At 45.8% G+C, this 23,511-nt stretch overlaps 1 protein-coding gene across 4 annotated transcripts in view; it reads right to left on the minus strand.

Moving 5' to 3' along the window:
* Positions 1 to 387: 387 nt before the first annotated feature.
* Positions 388 to 23,511, minus strand: part of SEL1L (SEL1L adaptor subunit of SYVN1 ubiquitin ligase) — an 80,963-nt gene continuing 57,839 nt past the window's right edge. For 2 of the 4 annotated variants that reach the window (XM_089665855.1, XM_089665852.1), the window contains exons 18-22: positions 17,881 to 17,955; positions 15,580 to 15,752; positions 9,415 to 9,543; positions 5,596 to 5,652; positions 388 to 1,627 (exon numbers count right to left, since the gene is read on the minus strand). In XM_089665855.1, the coding sequence (XP_089521981.1) occupies positions 1,397 to 1,627; positions 5,596 to 5,652; positions 9,415 to 9,543; positions 15,580 to 15,752; positions 17,881 to 17,955 (665 nt within the window). In that variant the 3' untranslated portion in view covers positions 388 to 1,396. The remainder of the gene's footprint in view (positions 1,628 to 5,595; positions 5,653 to 9,414; positions 9,544 to 15,579; positions 15,753 to 17,880; positions 17,956 to 23,511) is intronic. The other 2 variants (XM_089665853.1, XM_089665856.1) reach the window with 2 other exon arrangements.

Raw genomic sequence — 23,511 nt, forward strand, 5'->3', positions numbered from 1 at the left:
CATTTATAGGTAAAAGTTGATCCAGGGAATATCTGATTGCCTCTCGGGGGATCAGGTAGGAATTTTTTTTCCCAGCAGGAGCAAATTGGATCGTGCTTTGCTGGGTTTTTTTTTGCCTTCCTCTGGATCAGCTGTGGGTATAGGATCATATTATTATTTTTTTTTTTTTTTAATGGTTGAACTGGATGGACATTTGTCTTTTTTCAGCCAGACTAACTATGCAACTATGTACAAAATTTTATGTGTGTAAAATGGATAATGTATCAACATGGAACTCATTCTATATGAATTTCATGTGCGACAATGGGGGTGGGGGGGGGGGGTGGGTCCTAGCTGATACTTGAACTCAACACAGGATAAAAAAAAAAAAACGACCAGAGCCAGAGATTTCTTTTCAGATTTTATTACTTAAATAAAACTCACAAGTCACAGCTCTTTGCCGAACCCTGAATTTACACTGTACAAATACAGCAGCGTCATTTCCTCTCCTGATCAAGTGTACCTGTCACGTACACACAGAGGACGCCGTTTACACGTTTCTGAAAGAATCCCGAGGACGGGTAACTTTATAAGCACAGCATGGCTTCTTCCGTTCATGTACAGGTGACAGGTACACTTGCAGCCTGTAGGTTAGAGAGGGGTTTTCCAAGGGACAGCACAGAGCGTCTGCCTCAGGGAGCCATAATCAGCAAACATAATGGGCAGATCTCTGAAGCCGCTGGAACAATCCAACAATCCTTTACGCAGGTGACTAACAGAAATGAAAAAAAAAAATGCTGAAATTAAAAATCTGATTTGTTCAGCATCAACGGGGGTTCATATAAAATCAGTAAGAAGTATGCCTCCACCCACAGTTACTGATGGGTTCATGGTGAAGCCCCAGAGGTGCCCCCATGTCTGCAGAACTCCTGTCCAGCTGGATACTGATCAGGAAAACGGGATGCCGAGTCCTATTAGTGCCACCTGCCACCCAATCTACAGGGAACACCCAGGCAAATAGTGTGACTATGGGACGGTTATGAGCAGACTGGCAGGAAATTGCACCACTGGACACGAGGAAAGCCAAACCGGAGCAACGTCCATCACCACTGCCTCTGATATAAGCCCAGGCTCAGCACGGAAATTCTCCATAAAAGTATTTGTAGAGTTCCAGAAGTCTGTAATAAATAATGGAAATCACTGCGGACTGTGCTCTGCTGTTTAAAATAGATTTTTTTTTTTTCTCTTTGTACAGCAAACAAACAATGACAAAGAAGAGAGCAAAAACTGATCTTTCTTTCATTTCAGATGTCACTCGGTGTGGCCAAGGGGTTGCATATGTTCAGATCGGACGTCGGGACGAGCCGACTCCTGGAAGCCTTTGGGACAGTCCGTGGTAACGTCACGTGACGCCATTTCATTGCGGTGCCTGGCCTTCCTGCGGCTGTTGCTGGGGCTGATCCTGCTGTGGAGGAGGGGGGTCTTGTGCAGCAGGTCTGGGAGCCGGAGGTCGCGGAACCACCTGCGGCTGTCTTTGTCGGTAAGCGATGACTGTCCCCAGGAGTAATGCGATGATGGTCATGAGATAGAGGTCCCATTCTGGCCCCAGTAACTGATCCATATCGACACGAGACATGACTTCCTTCACCTGATTGAGGAACAGAGGACACATATTAACCTCCCTAGCGGTCTGATTATGTCAGTATTTCTGCGCTCAAAGCGGTATTTTTTTTGCATGTAAATATGTATTTTTTATTATTGTAGGCCTGTAATTTTTAGGAATAACTCACTGAAATCTGTCCGAACAAGAGAGTCTAGTAAACATCCCGGGGATGATAAAATTTGAAACACGAAGTCATAAAATTATAATATAATATTCATAAAAAAATTATAAATTTAATTCATGTAATCAAACCAAAAACACTGAAATGTGAAATATAGCGCCAAGTTCGCACATCGCTGAGCAAAGTCACAAAATCATTTTCAGTGTCTGATGACGAATTTCTCCCACCAATCATTATCACTCAATTCTGCAAGTGGTTCTGATTTACTATCGCTGTTCTCTAGCCGGTCTAAAACCGCGTCTGACCTAAAGGGACGCTTTTTGGACGCCATGGACGTTTCTCAGTTTCCAGGCAGAAAGAACAGTAAAAATGCAGGCAGGGCGCCGGACAAAGCACTCGGGACAAAATGTATGTGAAATGGTTTGATACAGGAATGTTATACTATGTGATTTTAGTGTATTTAGTGAATGTCACTTTTTAACATTTTTGAATTTCCCGCCAGTTCCGTCCCCCGTACGTCCCGACGTCGCAGGGAACGGAACCCGGAAGACAGATACCGGCATCGGCCGGAGGACATTGCCGGGGACACTGCAGGGGGGACATCGCGGGAGCGCAGGACAAGGTAAGTGACCGAGGGATGCAAGAGCAACGCTGCAAGATATTCCCGAGTGTAGCTCGGGGTTACTGCTTTTGGTACTCAAACTTTACCCCGAGCTACACTCAGGAATACCGCCAGGGGGGTTAAAAAGCAGGGATGAAGGAGCTATGCTAAGACTGTGAACGATAAAAACTGATCCAATTTCCCCATCCACATATTCAAGGTCGATGGGGAAATCCACCCAACTGTGTCATTGTATTCTGAAAGTGGGACTTTCCCGCCATCAGAAGACACTGATCAGAGCTGCAGTCCATTGGCTGCATGCGCTGATTGAGCAGAAATGACCAACCAGCCGCTTCATAAAAAGCCGATCAATAGATTGACTTCTCATGGACAGAAATGGCAATATATGGACTAAAGTTCAGTCGGTTCCTGATGAACCAGCTGAGTTTCGATCTATGTACAGCCAACTTAAATCACCAAAAGTGCAACACATCAAAGAGGGACGTTCCTGGCCAATTTCCTTAAAGTGATACTAAAGTCCCGGATCCCCCTCGGCGCTCCTGGCCCCTCCCTCCTGTCGGGTGCCCCCACAGCAAGCAACTTGCTCTGGAGGTACCCGAGCAGGTGTGCTCCCAAGCCGCTCTGCGTGTCCATTCACACACAAAGATGCGGCGCGGCACGGCCCTGCCCCCTCTCTATCCTCATTGGCTCACTGGCTGTGATTAACAGTAGCGTGAGCCAATGGCTCCCATTGCTCCCTCAGCCACTCAGGAGTGAGAGTCCCCGGAGAACCAAAGCTCTGGTGGACATCACTGGATCAAGGGGGGGCTCAGGTAAGTATTAGGGGGGCTGCTACACACAGAAGGTTTTTTACCTTCGTATATAGAATGCATGAATGTAAAAAACCTTGAGCCTTTAGAACCAGTTTAACTGAACGCTCAGAATCATTTGTTGTCTGTGCTTTTTGTTTTAAATTCAATCAATCACTGGAATTAATGCCGTATCTGTACCCAGCCACTAGTGGCAGCTATAACAGGCTGAAGAGGAGGAAGGGCCACACACAGCCCCACATCTTGTATTCTCCCACGTAAGGATGGATTGTAGAGGTATAAGGGCCTCAACAATGAGGATACATTCACACCAGCAATGAGGGTCGGTGTGATCTGTAGCAGCAGTTCGGTGCAGCCATTAGCCCCCTTCACAATAATGACAGGTCGCGGACGGCCGCAGCTCTCTGCACAACCAGCGATTACCTGCAGTGATTGCTGATAGACGCACACAAAGTGATTCCTGCTGCTACTAGGCGCACCGTCCCTAATTGCTGGTGTGAATGCAGCCTTAGTGCCTTTTTCACAGAAGGATTTTCCAACGTGTTTTCTATGAATAACACAGAGGTTATGTCACACGCTTAGGCAGGATTAGCGTCCTGCTTTAAAGGGCCATCAAGACTGTAACCATGGATAATGAAGACTGTAACCATGGATAATGAAGACTGTAACCATGGATAATGAAGACTGTAACCGTGGATAATGAAGACTGTAACCGTGGGTAATCAAGACTGTAACCGTGGGTAATCAAGACTGTAACCGTGGGTAATCAAGACTGTAACCGTGGGTAATCAAGACTGTAACCGTGGATAATGAAGACTGTAACCGTGGGTAATCAAGACTGTAACCGTGGGTAATCAAGACTGTAACCGTGGGTAATCAAGACTGTAACCGTGGGTAATCAAGACTGTAACCGTGGGTAATCAAGACTGTAACCGTGGGTAATCAAGACTGTAACCATGGGTAATCAAGACTGTAACCATGGGTAATCAAGACTGTAACCGTGGGTAATCAAGACTGTAACCGTGGGTAATCAAGACTGTAACCGTGGGTAATCAAGACTGTAACCGTGGGTAATCAAGACTGTAACCGTGGGTAATCAAGACTGTAACCGTGGGTAATGAAGACTGTAACCGTGGGTAATCAAGACTGTAACCGTGGGTAATCAAGACTGTAACCATGGGTAATGATGGCACCATTTAAACCAGGCAAAGGGAATACACTGTAAACCTTTTGCTGCCAAGTCCATACATCGTACGGACCTGACAGTGGGGGGGGGGTTTTTACACACCATCCGGTTGCTGCAACCACCGGGGTTGTGTGTAAAACTGACAGGCAGACTTCGGCCTGCCAGGTGGAAGCCACCAGCTGCCTAATTGCTTCCACAAACCCACAGTAATTAAGCACCCCCCCCCCACCATGTATTCCGGCTCCGCTTGTCTATCTACGGGGCCGACATGGCAGGTGGAGGGGAGAAAAAAGAGCGGACACACCTCCACTCCCATTCTCGCTGTGACCCGGAAAGCGACGCGTATGATGTCCCTTTGTTTCACAAATATACACAAATACAGGAGACTCTGTACATACCACAAAACCGTCAGCCTCCCTTTTACAGTCACACACAGGGGTTGATTTACTAAAGGCCAATAGACTGTGCACTTTGCAAAGTGCAGTTGTACTCTAAGTACAGTTGCTCCAGAGCTTAGGAAATGAGGTGAAGCTTCACTTTGCAGAGAATACCCAATCACGTGCAAGGAAAAAGAAAAAAAGAAAAAAGAAAAAAAAACACAAAACAAAAAAACCCCAAAACAAACAAAAAACAAAAAATCCCCCAAAAAAACAAAAACAAACCCCCCCCCCAAAACCCCAGCATTTTTGCTTGTATATGATTGGATGATAGAAGTCAGCAGAGCTTCTGCTCATTTACTAAGCTCTGGAGGAACTGCTCTTGGAGGGTACAACTGCATTTTGCAAAGAGCGCAGTCCATTAGCCTTTAGTACATCAACCCGACAGGGTCATCCCTCCTCTCCCAGGACATATATTACAGTACATGAGGAGATAAGATAGCTGTTGCTTGTGTCTACAAATATCTCTTCTGAGCCCAATTATAGGAGCAGATACCAGATTCCCTCTTTCAATGTAATGCTCAGTCTGGACGGTGTAATCTGGAGCTGCTGTATATTAGCTCAGCTTGCAGTTGGGTAAAAACCTTCAATACACAGAGGCAGGTCACAGAATATACATCCCAAAAGTATCCCAATAGAGCTGAGAAGAAATGTTCTACCTATGTCTGTCACAGACTCCCCTCCTATGTGTGACTTACATTCACATACATACAGGTCACAGACTCCGCTCCTAGGCTGTACATACAAACATACATACATACATACGTGTGTGACTTACATTCTGAAAAATTCTGGATAAACCCTCTGCACACTGCAATGCACCCTCTCTAGCAAACTGTAATACAAAACAAAACAAAAAAAAAGGAGATTTTTAGTTCATATACGAGGGGCATTCAAGATTATAGAATAAAAAGAACAATTTTCAAAGAGTAGAACATGCATTTATTTTTTGACATACTCCCCTGCTACATTTATACACTTAACCCAGCGTTTAACTAATGCCTGGAAAGCTTCAGCTTAGAAAGATTTGTCAGTACGCCTGAACCGTCCTAGGACAGCCGGCTTCACTTCGTCTCAGTGCCGAAATGCTGACCACACAAAGATTTGTCTCAAATTTCACAACAGGTTATGTGTCGATTATCCAGAATCAAGGCGTTCTACGCGCTGAATGTTCACAGGCTGTGGGCTGGGAACCACCACGGCCGGGATCATCACTGACGGACGTACGGCCATCTTCCAAATGTCTTAGGGCTCGTTCACACTTGACTTTTTTTCCAACTCTTGCCAAACTCCCCCATAGCGTTTGACAAGCATTGGTCCGGAATTTGTGGAGCGTTTTTAACGCTCCGCAAACTATCCAAAAACGCCTTATGCGCGGTTTAGCGTCGGCTGCCAAGCATTAAAAACGCCCCAAACATGCCTATAATGAAGTTTGAATGGTGTTAACGCTCTGCAAACGCCTCGCCACCGCACCGCACACGCCAGCTGGGAGTTTGCAGAGCGGCACCATAGACTTGAATAGGAGGCTTCAACTCCTCCTGACTCGACCAGAGGCGTCTGTTTTGCCGCAAAGCGACGCTAATGCTCCCGCGTGAACAGCACTATGTGCTGCAATGTGCAGAATATTCCGAGGCGTTTGTGAAACGGTAAAAACGCTTCCCAAACGCCTGTCTGCCGCTTGCTGACAAGGCTAGTGTGAACGTAGCCTTACTGCGACTGAGCGTCTCATCACTGTACTGTAAACAAAGGGACTCAGCGAGCGCTTAATCATGGAAGCAGCGAATGCACTAAAAAAGGAAACCAAAAACCTTCTAAAATAGCATGTGATATTATAAAAGTGTAGCATTTATAACAACATAAATAAATGATAAAGTGCTAGATATACCAACATTGTGAAAAATAAATATCCGTTAAAGTGAACAAGTGTATGGTAATATTATTGGGACTATCACTCATCTCTTTATTGATCCGTTATAAATTGGATTTACTTGGACATTTATTACCATACACTTGTTCACTTTAACGGAGATCTTTTATTTATTTTCCACAGTCTTTCACAATGTTGGTATATCTAGCACTTTATTATTTATTTATTTATGTTGTTATAAGCGCCGCACTTTTATAATATCACATGCTCATGCCCAGAGGAAGTCACGAGTGATAGTGACGTAACGCGTAGGCACTTTAGCACGCAAACTTCTGGTACGCGGTGACGCATTTCCGGCGCCAGCCGCCATCTTGGTATACCCAGGAAGTCCTTCTGATTACATGCAGCACACCCACATACTGGTCAAGGAAGACTACGGACATATGTGAGTGGCTATGTATATTTGAGCATTACCTTTAAAGTGTTTTGGCCTTAATACTGCACTTAGAGGATTCTTCTTTTCTGTTCACTGGGTTGGTGAGCAATTGTTCTCTAGAGGCTTCCGATTGGGGGTAATGGATGTACCCTAAAGTGATCCACAACGTCAGGAGAAGTACTTGTCGCCAGGGGATAAGGATCCAGAGTGATCGCGAAAGCTGTTTGGCCCTTAGGGGTCGGTTTAAGGAGGTGAGGAGGCAATCTAGCCTTAGGAGGTGAAGAGTGACACGGTTGCGGAATAAGAACACATTTGTTTTGCACATTTTTTTGCACATTGAATGAATTTATTAATATCAGTTTTCATGGACATTTCTACTACTTTTTTGGACTTTTTTGATTAGTATATAAAGTGTGGTCACGTTATTACACTTGGAGCACTGTGAAAATGATTTTCTCAAATGGTAGTTTATTTATTTTTATATATATTTGTTGGATTATGTGGGCACTAAGTGATAGGGAATAATACTGAGTGGCACTTTATAATGAAGATATCTCACTTAATGATTTGTGTTTGATTCATTTTGTGACACTATTGCATGTGAGCACAGTTATTGTAGTATTTGAGTTAGTATTGTTTCTTGAGCGCTGCACTATATATAATTTTACTAATTTTATTAATATTTACACTGTGTGGGTAGCAGGTTAAGTGCTGGCAGCTTCCAGTAGGTTTATTTCCGTTTTGCGCAGGAGGATCTCTGTCTGTATTTCACATGTTCATCGCTGTACTGTGTTTGAAGTCTTCTGTAGGTATCTGAGGGTTTTTACGCCTTCGTTCACAAGAAACTTCATCACCACACGCTGTTCCATGCACGCACTAACACTGCTGTCTGCCACTGATTGAGAGTCCATGAACTGGCCCGTGATATGTGCGCCACAAATCAGTAATAGGACACAGTTTCCACTTACTACCGTGTGTAGCTACAATAGCTTCACTTTTTCTACTTGTAAAATTAAAAGTCCCAGTTGGACTTGAACGCCCCTCGTAAATACATACATACAATGTATGTGAACTAAAAATCCCTATTATTTTTTTTATTGCAGAGTTTGCTAGAGAGGGTGCGTTGCAGTGTGCAGAGGGTTGATCCAGAATCTTTGGTGTTAGTGGGCTCACTCTCCTTTAGCAGCTATTTGATTATATACATGTAGAAACCATGGGTGTCCCTAGTCAGGTGCAGGGGGGTGCGTGCCGCACCGGGTGACACCTATTGCACGGGGTGACACAGGACCCACTCCACGAAAAGGTGAGTTTTAAAGCAAGCCGACGATCCCCGCAGGATGGATCGGATCTGTGGATTGAGCATAATGGATCTGAGTCCGATCCATTATCCTCCCCAATTCGCAGATCCAACCTGCGTGGATCGTCGGCTTGCAACCTTTGGGGTTAACTGATCTCTCCACGAGCTCCACGAAAAGGTGAGTTTTAAAGCAAGCCGACGATCCACGCAGGATGGATCGGATCTGCGGATTGAGCATAATGGATCTGAGTCCGATCCATTATCCTCCCCAATTCGCAGATCCAACCTGCGTGGATCGTCGGCTTGCAACCTTTGGGGTTAACTGATCTCTCCAAGAAAAGGTAAATTTTAAAGCAAGCCGATGATCCCCACAGGATGTATCGAATCTGCGGATTGAGCATAATGGATGGGAGTCCGATCCATTATCCTCCCCTATCTGCAGATCCGATCCATCCTGAGAGGATCATCGGCTTGCAACCTTCGGGATTAACTGATCGCTCCATGAAAAGGTAAGTTTTAAAGCAAGCCGATGATCCCCGCAGGATGGATCGGATCTGTGGATTGAGCATAATGGATCTGAATCCGATCCATTATCCTCCGCAATCTGCAGATCCCATCCATCCTGCGGGGATCGTCGGCATGCAACCTATACGGTGTTAACGGATCTCTCCATGAGCTCCACGAAAAGGTATGTATTAAAGCAAGCCGACGGGCGTCTTGCTTTAAAACGTACCTTTTCATGGAGCGATCGGTTAACCCCGTATAGGTTGCAAGCCAACGATCCCCACAGGATGAATCGGATCTGCGGATTGGGGAGGATAATGGATCGGACTCAGATCCATTACGCTCAATCTGAAGATCCTATCCATCCTGCGGGGATCGGCGTAGGGGGTGACACCAAGTGTTCCGGCACAGGGTGACACCAACCATAGGGACGCCCCTGGTAGAAACTATTAAGATTTGAGCACGGGGATATAGCTTTCTTTTATTGACTTACATTCAGTTCCCGCAGGTACTGCACAGCATACAATACTCCCAGTTTACAGAGCGCCAGGAAGACGGGGACCTGTGCGTCTGGGCTGGCCTCAGCTGCCATGTCGTAGAATCTCTTGGCCAAATGAATATCCTGAAAAGAGTGAGAAACTGTTAAGGTTGAACTGCAGGCAGGCAGAATAATTTAGCTCTGAATTCATTAAACGCGTCATTTATTTTTCTCTGTTCAATCATATTTATTCTTTTCATATTTCAGCAGGTAAAGAGCCAATGCAACACATACTAAACAGACAAGGCACGCAGGCCAACAGTATAGTAGTGGTCACCCATTAACAGGTGCCAGCAATACAGTGCAGGTAGGTACAACCAGTATTTTTTTTTAAATTCAAGCACTACCAAATATTTATATGTGAGCTCAGAGCGAGGAGTCAGTTGCTCTGCAGTGCAGGGAACACACTGACAGGACATTACATCGGTTAATGTTAATGAACTGCCGCAGACAAAAGTTAAAAGGTTAAATTCGCCTTTCATAACACATTACATCCATATTCAGGGTGTAACATGTTATGAGAGGACTGGCCCCCGCTCCTCTGCTTTGACAGCTAGTGGACGATCTTATTCCCCCGCTAGCTGTCAAAATTGAAAAAAAAATATCTCAGTCCTCTGTGAATGAGAAAACTACAAGTCCCAACAGCCTTAGAGCATGCCGGCTTGCAGTTCTCAATAAAACTACCACAGAGCTGTAGAGCACTGTAGTAGCTCATTGATTCTTCCTTTCAGAGTGTATCGGATTGCTCATACGGGACTTACAAGCACACAGATGTTGACAGGTCTGCAGGAGACCTGCATGGCACCAGCGATCTGCTAATCACTGGTGCTATGCTTTACAGGTGCATATAAATACACACACATATACATACATACATACAGGTGAAACTCCAAAAATTAGAATATCGTAAAAAAGTACATTAATTTCAGGCTGAGGTCATCCCTGCTGCTTGTGCACCTTTTTCTTCCACACTTTTCCCTTTCACATAACTTTCTATTAATGTGCTTTGATACAGCACTTTGGGAACATTCAACTTCTTTTGCAATTCCCTTTTGAGGCTTTCCCTCCTTTATGGAGGGTGTCAATGATGGTGTCAGGTCAGCAGTCTTTCCCATGATTGTGATTCCTACTGAACCAGACTGAGAGACCATTTAAAGGCTCAGGAGCCCTTTGCAGGTGTTATGGCTTAATTAACTGATTACAGCGGGACACTTTGAGCCGAGAATATTCCACCTTTTCACAATATTCTCATTTTCTGAGATTGTGGATTTGGGGTTTTTATGAGCTGTGTAACGGAACCGGTACCCGACCGCACTTGGGTATATTCCGTTATACCGCAGCTTCCCCTGTCCGAACACCATCCACGGACCACACCCTTGAAATCCCTCAGGAAAAAGACAGCACCCAGCTCTTCTTAATACAGAAAGCCAACTCAACTTTATTTTACACAAAACACAGGATATATACAGAGGGCGGGGAAAGACAACCAGGAACAGGAAATACATCATCAGCCCGCCCCATCCCACCAAGACACAGAACAATGGGATGAAACACATGGTAAAGGACATTGACCAACCCCCACACCAATACACAAACAGTACATCCCATAATAGTTGGCTGGACAGGAAGACACAGCACAATGGGGGGTAGCACATGGCAAACAGACAATGGACAGCCATGTGGCCGAGAACAAAGGAACACACACTATACACAAGACTCAGACATTCACATACACACCCTGTGCCCCTTAACAGGCACAGGGTGCCTTAAACATAATGGGAATTTGGGAAGATGATACAGAGGTCCCCCCACCCCCAAAAGTCACTCCCGTCACATATCTCCCCTTTCGGCAGGAGACTAACGCAGGAGTAGATCCCAGACGGATGTACTCTGAAGTTAGTCGGTACCTCCAGTCCCTCAGTGCCAACACCCACACAGTACCCCATGCAAATTGTCCCACACCAAGCATTACTCACCCAGCCAACCTCTGCCTCTCCCGTAGAACATACCCGCCGCTGGGGAGAAGTACGGACTGGTCCTTCTCCCAGAAATCCTCTCAGCCGCTGGAGAGAAGACAGGGTGGCTGGGCCGCCTTCATCCCTCTGTGGGGGATCTGGGCCGACTGCCCAGCATCCCTGGGGTATCCAGGTGGTGGCTGTAGTTGCTAGGCAGAGGCCAGCGGCGCTCTGCCCTGTTGCCAGCACTTCTGCTGGGGACCCCACATCTGCTCCGGATAACCGTAAAGGAGGGAGGCCGGCTTCCTCCCCTCCCAGACTGTGGATCTGCTGCTGGGATGGAATTCCGCTGTCACTGTCCCCCTGGTGCACAGATTCTGGCTTGGGAGGGAAAACAGTTTCCTCCACTCTGGCTGACTGTGGGGGAGGGAGGACAACAACCTCCTCTCCCTTCTCACCCTGGGCCTCTGAAACTACCACAGGCATGGGGCAGAGGTCCTGGACCCTCTGTCCAGTTGTCAGCACTTCAGCTGGCGGCTCCCCGGCTGGTTCCTCCTCAGAATAAAAATCAATCAAATCCCCAGCCTCTGGAACTGGGGTTTGGGGATCAGGGCTCACCATCTCCTGTCCATGGAACTCAGGAGACATTACCAGTGCTGGGCAGAGTTCAGTACTCTTTGGCCCTGTTGCCAGGTCTACTGCTGGTTCCTCCTCAGCTGAGAGGTCTATCAGATCCCCAGTCTCTGGAATTTCCGCTGATGACTCTTGGGCATGCTGCCGAACATGTCCTAGCAGCTGCCTGTATGCCCTTTCCAGATGCAGTTCTTTCATCAGCAGGTATTGCAGATCTGGCTCAAGCTCCGAGACCCCTCTGAGACTGAACATAGCCTCTCTGCCTTCTCGTAACGCCTTCAGAATAGGTTCTCCTCTATCGCCAAACACAAAAAGGTCTGTAAGGCTCTCCCACAGCAATCCAGGCCCACCAAAGTCAAGTCCCTCAGGAAAGCACTCTGTGGACACCCCTAAATATTCCTGCTCTGCGTACCACCGCAGAGCCCGATATCTATTGTCCAGTTCTATCTCCTGCTGGACCAGTCTGTCCAACTCAGCCACCCATTGCTCCTGGGGTTGCTCTCCCAGGAATGGCATCCGTGACTTCCGATGGTCCCTGGCCCGTTCCCCTGGGGTTGGATAGCACTTGCCTTTGTCCATACCAGCAGCCTGGACCACTCCTCTCCAAAGCACCTCCCAAATCCGCTGCCTGAGCTTCAGGTACTGATCCGTAGACACAGTCCTAGGGTATGTTGCAAGGACGATCTGCAGCAGCCCTGGGAACTCTGATGCCAGGTCCATAGCTCTACTGGGGTGACCGACGTCTTTTCCTGCTCTTGAATCCCGGTGGTGGTTTGGATGTGTTTACAGCTGGAAGCACAATCCCACCGCTTGCCACCAATGAAACGGAACCGGTACCCGACCGCACTTGGGTATATTCCGTTATACCGCAGCTTCCCCTGTCCGAACACCATCCACGGACCACACCCTTGAAATCCCTCAGGAAAAAGACAGCACCCAGCTCTTCTTAATACAGAAAGCCAACTCAACTTTATTTTACACAAAACACAGGATATATACAGAGGGCGGGGAAAGACAACCAGGAACAGGAAATACATCATAAGCCCGCCCCATCCCACCAAGACACAGAACAATGGGATGAAAAACATGGTAAAGGGCATTTACCAACCCCCACACCAATACACAAGCAGTACATCCCATAATAGTTGGCTGGACAGGAAGACACAGCACAATGGGGGGTAGCACATGGAAAACAGACAATGGACAGCCATGTGGCCGAGAACAAAGGAACACACACTATACACAGGACTCAGACATTCACATACACACCCTGTACCCCTTAACAGGCACAGGGTGCCTTAAACATAATGAGAATATGATACAGAGGTCCCCCCACCCCCAAAAGTCACTCACGTCACAAGCTGTAAGCCATAATCATCACAATGATGACAAATCACGGCTTGAACTATCTTGCTTTGCATGTAATGAGTCTATCTCATATATTAGTTTCACCTTTTAAGTTGCTGCACTGAAATTAATGAACTTTTGCACGAGTGTGTGTGTGTGTGCGCGTGTGTACACACACATTTTATATACACACACACATATATATATACACACACACACATATATATATATACACACACACACACACACACATATATACACACACACACACATATATATATACATATATATACACACACACACACACATATACATACACACACACACACATATACATACACACACACATATACATACACACACACACACATATATATATATATATATATATATATATATATATACACACATATATACACACACACACACACACATATATGTATATATATACATATATACACACACACATATACATACACACACACACACACACACAGTGGGGATCGAACGTTTGGGCACCCCAGCTAAAAATTTGTATTAATGTGCATAAAGAAGCCAAGGAAAGATGGAAAAATCTCCAAAAGGCATAAATTACAGATTAGACATACTTATAATATGTCAACAAAAGTTAGATTTTATTTCCATCATTTACACTTTCAAAATAACAGAAAACAAAAAAATGGCGTCTGCAAAAGTTTGGGCACCCTGCAGAGTTAATATCTTGTACTGCCCCCCCTGGGAAGTATCACAGCTTGTAAACGCTTTTTGTAGCCAGCCAAGAGTCTTTCAATTCTTGTTTGAGGTATCTTTGCCCATTCTTCCTTACAAAAGTCTTCCAGTTCTTTGAGATTTCTGGGCTGTCTGTCACGCACTGCTCTTTTAAGGTCTATCCATAGATTTTCAATTATGTTGAGGTCAGGAGATTGTGAAGGCCATGGCAAAACCTTCAGTTTACGCCTCTTGATGTAATCCCCCGTGGATTTCGAGGTGTGTTTAGGATCATTATCCATTTGTAGAAGCCATCCTCTCTTTAACTTCAGCTTTTTCACAGATGGCATCAAGTTACCATCCAAAATTTGCTGAACTTTTATTGAATCCATTTTTCCTTCTACTCGTGAGATGTTCCCTGTGCCACTGGCTGCAACACAACCTCAAAGCATGATTGATCCAACCCCATGCTTAACAGTTGGACAGAGGTTCTTTTCATTAAATTCTGTGCCCCTTCTTCTCCAAACGTACCTTTGCTCATTCCGGCCAAAAAGTTCAATTTTAACCTCATCGGTCCACAGAACTTGTTTCAAAAATGTTTAAGGCTTGTCTATATGTTCGTTTGCAAAGTTCAAACGATGATTTTTGTGGTGAGGACGTAGAAGAGGTTTTCTTCTGATGACTCTTCCATGAAGACCATATTTGTACAAGTATCTCTTTATAGTGGAATAGTGTACCACAACTCCAGTGTCTGTCAGATCTTTCTGGAGGGATCGCGCAGTCAAACGTGGGTTTAGAATTGTTTTTCTCACAATCCTGCGAGCTGTTCTGTGTGATATTTTTCTTGGTCTTCCAGATCTTGCTTTAACGTCCACTGTTCCTGATGACTGCCATTTCTTAATTACATTCCGAACAGAGGATATTGACATCTGAAAATGCTTTGCTATCTTCTTATAGCCTTCTCCAGTTTTGTGAGCGTCAACTATTTTCAGTTTCAGTTTTCTAGACAACTGCTTAGAAGAACTCATTGTGCTGATTGTTGGGGCAAGGTCAGATGAGTCTGGGCATTTAAAACCTTTGAGATTGACATCACCTGGTCTTCCCAGACGATGATTGAGAACAATCCATGACACTGGCAGGTCTCTGCTTTGCAAAGGGGGCAGTGCATGCTATAAATTCTTCAGGGTGCCCAAACTTTTGCATACGCCATTTTTTTGTTTTCTGTTATTTTGAAAGTGTAAATGATGGAAATAAAATCTAACTTTTGTTGACATATTATAAGAATGTCTAATCTGTAATTTGATGCCTTTTGGAGATTTTTCCATCTTTCCTTGGCTTCTTTATGCACATTAATACAAATTTTTAGCTGGGGTGCCCAAACTTTCGATCCCCACTGTACATACATACACACGCACACACACATATTTTTCTTCTTCTTTAGTCACTTGCTGTGTAAATGATCTCACTCCTCACTGACCTGTTTGATGCCCAGACCCTTCTCATGCATGTATCCCAGGTTGAACATGGCTTGGGCGCTGTGCTGCTGCTCCGACGCCAGGCGGTAATGAATGAACGCCGTCTCATAGTCTACCTCTGTCCCATAGCCGTAGTAATGATAGTCACCCAGCTTTAGCCGGGCCAGCGTGTACCCTGCAAGACACCAATGACTGCAGTGAAGACTCCACAAAGCCGAGCTGCTATATTTATTACATGACCACTAATACAGATTTCTACAATTCTTGCCAGATGATTATTTCCATGAAAATTACTCAAAAACATAAAGGCATAAAAGGTGTATGTCCAGCCAAGACTTTCTTTCTAGCTTTGAATAGAGTGGGAAGGATTACCACCTCTGTTAGGGTTTCTTTACACATGTGGTGCCCTCTGAAGAGCGATTTGCAAGCAGATCGCTGTTAGGGGGGCATTTGAGAGGTGGTGAGGAGATGTTATATATCACCACCTCATTGCCTGTTTTACCCCTCAAACCCTGCACCAGTGCACCATAACCACCTGCATTACACATGGCTGAAGGGCATCCACATTCAGCTGAATGGGTCGGGTTTGGTGGGCAGTAAAGCCCGCTGAATGCGAAGGCAGGGATCATTTTTGGCACACACATACACACTCATCTGCTGCCTTTGCACCTTAATGGGTTGCGGTTGGGTGGCGGTAAAAAACCGGACTCAACCACATGTTTTTTACTGCTTCTCAACCACAAGTGTAAACAAGGTCTTAGAAAAAAATGTTCCCTCACTTCCTGTACTGGTGACAACAGTTTCCTCAGACAGGAAATGAAGGGGAACTCTCCAACAGCAACACAAAATAGGGCTAGGCTAGAACCCGTCAGCTTTTTCTCTGTTTACCTTTAGCATATTTCCCCTCATTTCCTGACGGGTAAAATCGTTGTTCCCAGCAGTAAATGAGTGGAAGTAATGGAGCCCTGGATAGCAGAAAACACCAAAAGGGGTTCTGATCTTTCCACTTTTCATAAAAAACGAAATAAAAAAACCCCACACAACCCAGTGTTAGCTGGACATATACACTATATTGCTAAAATTATTGGCCACGCCCTCCCAATCATGTGATTCAGATGTTCCAATCCCCTCCATGGACACAGGTGTATACAATGAAGCCCCTAGGCATGCAGACTGCTTCTACAAACATTGGTGAAAGAATGGGTCGCTCTCAGGAGCTCAGTGACTCCAAGCGTGGTCCCGTGATAGGTGGTCACCTGGGCAATAAGTCCATCCGTGACATTTCCTGGCTACTAAATATTCCACGCTCAACTGTTAGTGGGATTATAACAAAGTGGAAGCCACTGGGAACAACAGCCACTCAGCCACCAAGTGGTAGACCACGTAACACGACAATAGCTAAAGACCTCCAAACTTCATGTGGCCTTCAGATGAGCACAACAACAGTGCGTAGAGAGCTTCATGGAATGGGTTTCCATGGCCGAGCAGCTGCATCCAAGCCTTACATCACCAAGTGCAATGCAAAGCATCGGATGCCGTGGTGTAAAGCACGCCGCCACTGGACTCTAGAGCAGTGGAGCTGTATTCTCTTAAGTGACCAATCACTTGTCTCTGTCTGGCAATCCAATGGACTTGTCTGGGTTTGGCGGTTGCAAGGAGAACGGTACTTGCCTGACTGCATCGTGCCAAGTGTAAAGTTTGGTGGAGGGGGGATTATGGTGTGGGGTTGTTTTTCAGGGGTTGTGCTTGGCCCTCTAGTTCCAGTGAAGGGAACTGTTCAGGCGTCAGCATGCCAAGACATTTTGGACAATTTCATGCTCCCAACTTTGTGGGAAGAGTCTGGGGATGGCCCCTTCCTGTTCCAACATGACTGCCCCCCCCAGTGCACAAAGCAAGGTCCATAAAGACATGGAAGAGCCTGGAGCATGGAGGTGGAGGAAGTTGACTGGCCTGCACAGAGTCCTGACCTCAACCCCATAGAACATCTTTGAGATGAATTAGAGCGTAGGCTGTGAGCCAGGCCTCCTCCCCCGACATCAGTGCCTGACCTGACAAATGTGCTTCTGGAAGAATGGTCCAACCTTCCCATAGACACCCTCCTAAACCTTGTGGACGGCCTTCCCAGAAGAGTTGAAGCTGTTATAGCTGCAAAGGGCGGGGCCAACTCAATATTGAACCCTACGGACTAAGACTGGGAGGCCATTAAATTTCATGTACGTGGAAAGGCCGGCGTCCCAATACTTTTGGCAATAAAGTGTACTTTCTATGGCAGATTTACCATCATGTAAAATATTTGCACTAACCTTGAGCGGCCGCTCGGTTCCAATGTAGCAGAGCTCTGGGGAAAGTCTCATTCTCACCAACCAGGGAGGCTTCTTCTGTGGACAAAGATGTAGAACGTTAAACCTCTGAAGCTGTGGGAGACGGAGGGGCAGCACATGTGCTGAAAAGGAACATGCTGATAGAAGGAGAAAGCAGAGTGAGAGGCAGATGGGCTGCTGTCCAATCATAGAGTGGGGGCTGGGAGATGACTAAGCATTATTGCCCAACTGCAGGAAAGAAAAATCAGGTCACCAGCCTGGCTTTACTGTCTGACAGATATAAAAATCTCATGACTGGATGGACTCTTTGGCAGATAAAACATCTGGCTTACATGTATCTGTGTATTTCACGGTTTGCCTGGATATTAACTGTATTTCCAAAGTCTAATGAAACAATTAGAAGCAACAACTAAACCCCTCTGAAGCCTTATAAACAGTGAAATTAATCCATTCATCCCTTTACACTTCTGTCATTTCTCTCACGGATCAGAGTCATGGCCAAAAATACTGACCCCCCCCCCCCCCCACCCTCTGCATGTCTGTCATAAACGCACCACTTCGCCCAGAGAATTGTTGCAATTACAAATGTTTGGGCATTCTCATGTTTATTTCTTCTGTTTGTATTGGTGACACAAAAAGGTGGAGAAACAAAAAGCCAAATCTGACACATTCCATGCAAAACCCCAAAAATGAACTGGACAAAATTATTGGCACCCTTAAATTTAATATTTGGTAGCATACCCCTTGGAAAACAATAACTGATATCCTTCACCATCAATGAGTTTCTTCCACCTCTCTACTGCAATTTTGGAGCGCTCTTCTTTCACCAACTGCTTTCCAATTGGAAGGGTTCCTGTTCCCAACTGCACTTTTGAGATCTCTCCACAGGAGCTCTATGGGATTGAGATCTGGACTCATTGCTGGCCAGTTCAGTCCTCTCCAGTTCTTTGTCTGGAATCATTTCGGTGGGCTTTTTGATGTGTGCTTTGGGTCATTGTCCTGCTGGAAGACCCATTACCTCTGACGGAGACCCTTTGTTCTGACACTGGGCCCTACATTGCACCCCAGAATTCTTTGGTAGTCTTCAGATTTCATATTGCAATGCACACGGCCCAGACATCCAGTGCCTGAAGCAGCAAAGCAACCCCAAAACAACAGTGACCCCCCCACCATGTGTGACTGTAGGGATGGGATTCTTCTCTTTAAATTCCTTATTTCTTTTTCTGAAAATAGTAGAATGATGGGCTTTACCAAAATGCTGTCATTTTGTTTTGTCTGTCCACAGTACATTCTCCCAAAAGGATTTTGGCTTCCTTGGGTAAGTTTTGGCAAACTGCAATCTGGCTTTTTCATGTTTCGGTGTCAGCGGTGGGATCCTCCTGGGTCTCCTCCCATATTTGTGTCAGCGGTGGGGTCCTCCTGGGTCTCCTCCCATATTTGTCAGAGGCGGGGTCCTCCTGGGTCTCCTCCCATATTTCTGTGTCAGCAGTGGGGTCCTCCTGGGTCTCCTCCCATATTTCTGTGTCAGCGGTGGGGTCCTCCTGGGTCTCCTCCCATATTTCTGTGTCAGCGGTGGGGTCCTCCTGGGTCTCCTCCCATATTTCTGTGTCAGCGGTGGGGTCCTCCTGGGTCTCCTCCCATATTTTTGTGTCAGCGGTGGGGTCCTCCTGGGTCTACTACCATATTTCTGTGTCAGCAGTGGGGTCCTCTCCTGGGTCTACTACCATAGTGCCCCTTTTCATTCAGATGGCGACGTATAGTGTGAGCTGACACAGTTGTACCCGGTGCCTGAAGGTCAACTTGAATTTGTCTGGAAGTTGATTGAGGTTCTTTAGCCACCATTCCAACAATCCTTTGTTGCAATCTTTGATCAATTTTTCCACGTCCAGGGAGATTAGCTACAGTGCAATGGGCTGTAAACTTTTTGACAATATTGCACACAGTGGACACAGGAACATTGGGATCTCTGGAGATGGACTTGTAACCTTGAGATTGTCCATGCTTTTCCACAATTTTTGTTCTCAAATCCTTAGACAGTCTGTTGCTGTTTCTCTTCTCCATGCGGCACACAGAGACACACAATAGGAAGGCTGAGTAAATTTTTCACCATTTTAACTGGTTGCCGGTGTGATTTCTATATTGTCAGCACCCATTAATTGATACAGGTGAGTTTAATTACAAATTACAGGAGCATCATAAACTTGGAATGCAATTAATTCTTACAATTTTGAGAAGGTGCCAATAACTTTGTCCAGTCCATTTTGGGGGTTTTGCGTGGAATCTGTCAATTTTGGCTTGTTTCTCCATTTTTTTGTGGCATAACAATACAAACAAAAGAAATAAACATGAGAATGAGGAAACATTTGTAATTGCAACAATTTTCTGGGTGAAGTGGTGCGTTATCTGACAGAAATGCAAGGAGGGCAAGATTTTTGGGACATGACTGTATCTACAGTGCCAAGACAAGGTCATCCTGTGCCCAGAGCAAAGATGCCAAACTGTATCTCCCTGCACCAACTTCCCCCCTCCCCTACACGTGCCTGATGGTCTTCCCTAGCTAGGATCCCATTCCCAACTGCCACTGCTTGCCTCAGCATTGCAGTACAGCTCCGGTCTGTCAGCTAGGTCTCACTTAGACCCAGGAGTGTGCAATGACAGCACGGAACCTTCCTGCAAAGATGCCAAACTGTATCTCCCTGCACCAACTCCCCCCCTCCCCTACACGTGCCTGATGGTCTTCCCTAGCTAGGATCCCATTCCCAACTGCCACTGCTTGCCTCAGCATTGCAGTACAGCTCCGGTCTGTCAGCTAGGTCTCACTTAGACCCAGGAGTGTGCAATGACAGCACGGAACCTTCCTGCAGGGTCACCAGTGATTAAACTGCTGCCACTGCCCTGTCAGCCTATAGAAGTGGAGTCCAGAGCAGCTGCCCTTCCTGTCCCTCCTCCTCCTGGCCATGCAGAACTGCTACAGGGTGCACATTCTATAACAGGGGTGGGTTTTATCTCTAGAGATTCCAAGCCGGTTTTACAGCACATTTAAACTCAAAATGTAATATATTGCAGGTTACCAATCATCAGATGTGGCGGCTGCATTAGTTTTCTTTAAGGCTCCCCCTCCCCTGTTTTCACCTGGTGATCTGACCAGTAACACACCTCCTGTATTAGAGCATCCCCACTCTGGATGAAGGAGCACAGTGGGCACCTTTGGCAGCAGCATTGCTACTCTATGGGAGTATTAGATGTACTAGCATTAGATATTAGAGTATTAGATGTACTAGCAGATTTGAATACACTAATAAATTGAAGCTTCCCCATCCGAACACCGACAACAGACACCACAGCTGGCCATACAAGACTAGATGACACCAGTCTTGAAGTAATCCAGAAGGTAGACTACTTTATTGGAACACAGATACAAGATATATACACTCAGGGGACAAATCCCTCCCTGCATAATGACACAGGGTGGGGCAATCTACATTTACTAACAAGAGACACACCAACAGACAGTCCCATCATGAGGGAGAGCTGCTGGAGACACCCCCCCCCCCTCCAATATTAGGACAGATCACCCTGCACCCCTAACAGGCACAGGGTGATTTACACATAAGAGGGATATGGGGAGCTGAGACAGGGGTCTCCCCACCTCTCCAAAGTGAGCTGTGTTCCATTGGCCCCCCACCCAAAGTGACTCCCGTCACATATAGTTACAGCAGCAGTTTTTTTTTCCTGTTGGGATAAACTTTTTTCATAAATGCATAAAAGCTGGTCACTGTAAGCACCCATCAGAGGTAAATGGTTTGTCTCAGCCCTGCAACTGCTACATCAGCAGGAGAGCTTGTTCTGTTGAAAAACTACAGTCTTACTGCCTGGATTAACAGATGAAAAGAAAATCTAAAAAAGAAAAATGAATGCAGCCACCACATATCTAAGAACTGGTAAGCTGCAATATAAGCAATGTTTGCTTTTGGGTTCAATACCGCTTTAAATTTATGCAGTAACCTGGACACAAATATTTTATCGCTGAATGCATGTCAGTTTATGGATATGCAGCAGATGGTGATTCAGAATCTCAGTGTCTATAATTGTACAGTAAACAGTAAAAAAACTCAGGTCGGTATCACAGGGCAAAGGGCTTGTGAATGTGGAGATAAGTGATGTTCTGTTTATCAAATTCAACTATTAATTACCTTTGACCGCTTAGACTAACGCACACCGCCTAATGACAGGTACATCTGGTTAGCGCTTCTGCCTCGCAGCACTGGGATCCTTGGTTCAAATTCGAGACAAGACACAACCAGCATGGAGTTTTTACATGTTCTCCCTGTGCCTGTGTGGGTTTCCTCCTATTTTCCAAAGACATGCTGTAGGTTCATTGGCTCCTGTCTAGATTGCCTCTAGTATGTGTATGTATGTACAGTGGGGCAAAAAAGTATTTAGTCAGCCACCAATTGTGCAAGTTCTCCCACTTAAAAAGATGAGAGAGGCCTGTAATTGGCATCATAGGGAGACCTCATCTATGAGAGACAAAATGAGAAAACAAATCCAGACAATCACATTGGCTGATCTGGAAAGAATTTATTTGCAAATTATGGTGGAAAATAAGTATTTGGTGAATATGAAAAGTTAATGTCAATACTTTGTTATATATCCTTTGTTGGCAATGACAGAGGTCAGACGTTTCCTGGAAGTCTTCACAAGGTTGGCACACACTGTTGCTGGTATGTTGGCCCATCCTCCATGCAGATCTCCTCTAGAGCAGTGATGTTTTGGGGCTGTCGCTGGGCAACACAGACTTTCAACTCCCTCCAAAGGTTTTCTATGGGGTTGAGATCTGGAGACTGGCTAGGCCACTCCAGGACCTTGAAATGCTTCTTACGAAGCCACTCCTTCGTTGCCCGGGCGGTATGTTTGGGATCATTGTCATGTTGGAAGACCCAGCCACGTTTCATCTTCAATGCCCTTGCTGATGGAAGGAGGTTTGCACTCAAAATCTCACGATACATGGCCCCATTCATTCTGTCCTGTACATGGATCAGTCGTCCTGGTCCCTTTGCGGAGAAACAGCCCCAAAGCATGATGTTGCCACCCCCATGCTTCACAGTAGGTATGGTGTTCTTTGGATGCAACTCAGCATTCTCTCTCCTCCAAACACGGTGAGTTGTGTTGCTACCAAACAGTTCTATTTTGGTTTCATCTGACCAGATGACATTCTCCCAATCCTCTTCTGGATCATCCAAATGCTCTCTAGCAAACTTCAGACGGGCCCGGACATGTACTGGCTTAAGCAGGATCTGAGTCCCTGGCGGCGTAGTGTGTTACTGATGGTAGCCTTTGTTACGTTGGTCCCAGCTCTCTGCAGGTCATTCACTAGGTCCCCCCCATGTGGTCTTGGGATTTTTGCTCACCATTCCTGTGATCATTTTGACCCCACGGGGTGAGATCTTGCCTGGAGCCCCAGATCGAGGGAGATTATCAGTGGTCTTGTATGTCTTCCATTTTCTAATTATTGCTCCCACAGTTGATTTGTTCACACCAAGATGCTTGCCTATTGCAGATTCAGTCTTCCCAGCCTGGTGCAGGTCTACAATTTTGTTTCTGGTGTCCTTC

Source organism: Staurois parvus, unplaced genomic scaffold, assembly GCF_062004578.1.
Source record: "Staurois parvus isolate SC_StPar_1 unplaced genomic scaffold, SC_StPar_1.0 ptg002372l, whole genome shotgun sequence".
NCBI lineage: Eukaryota > Metazoa > Chordata > Amphibia > Anura > Ranidae > Staurois > Staurois parvus.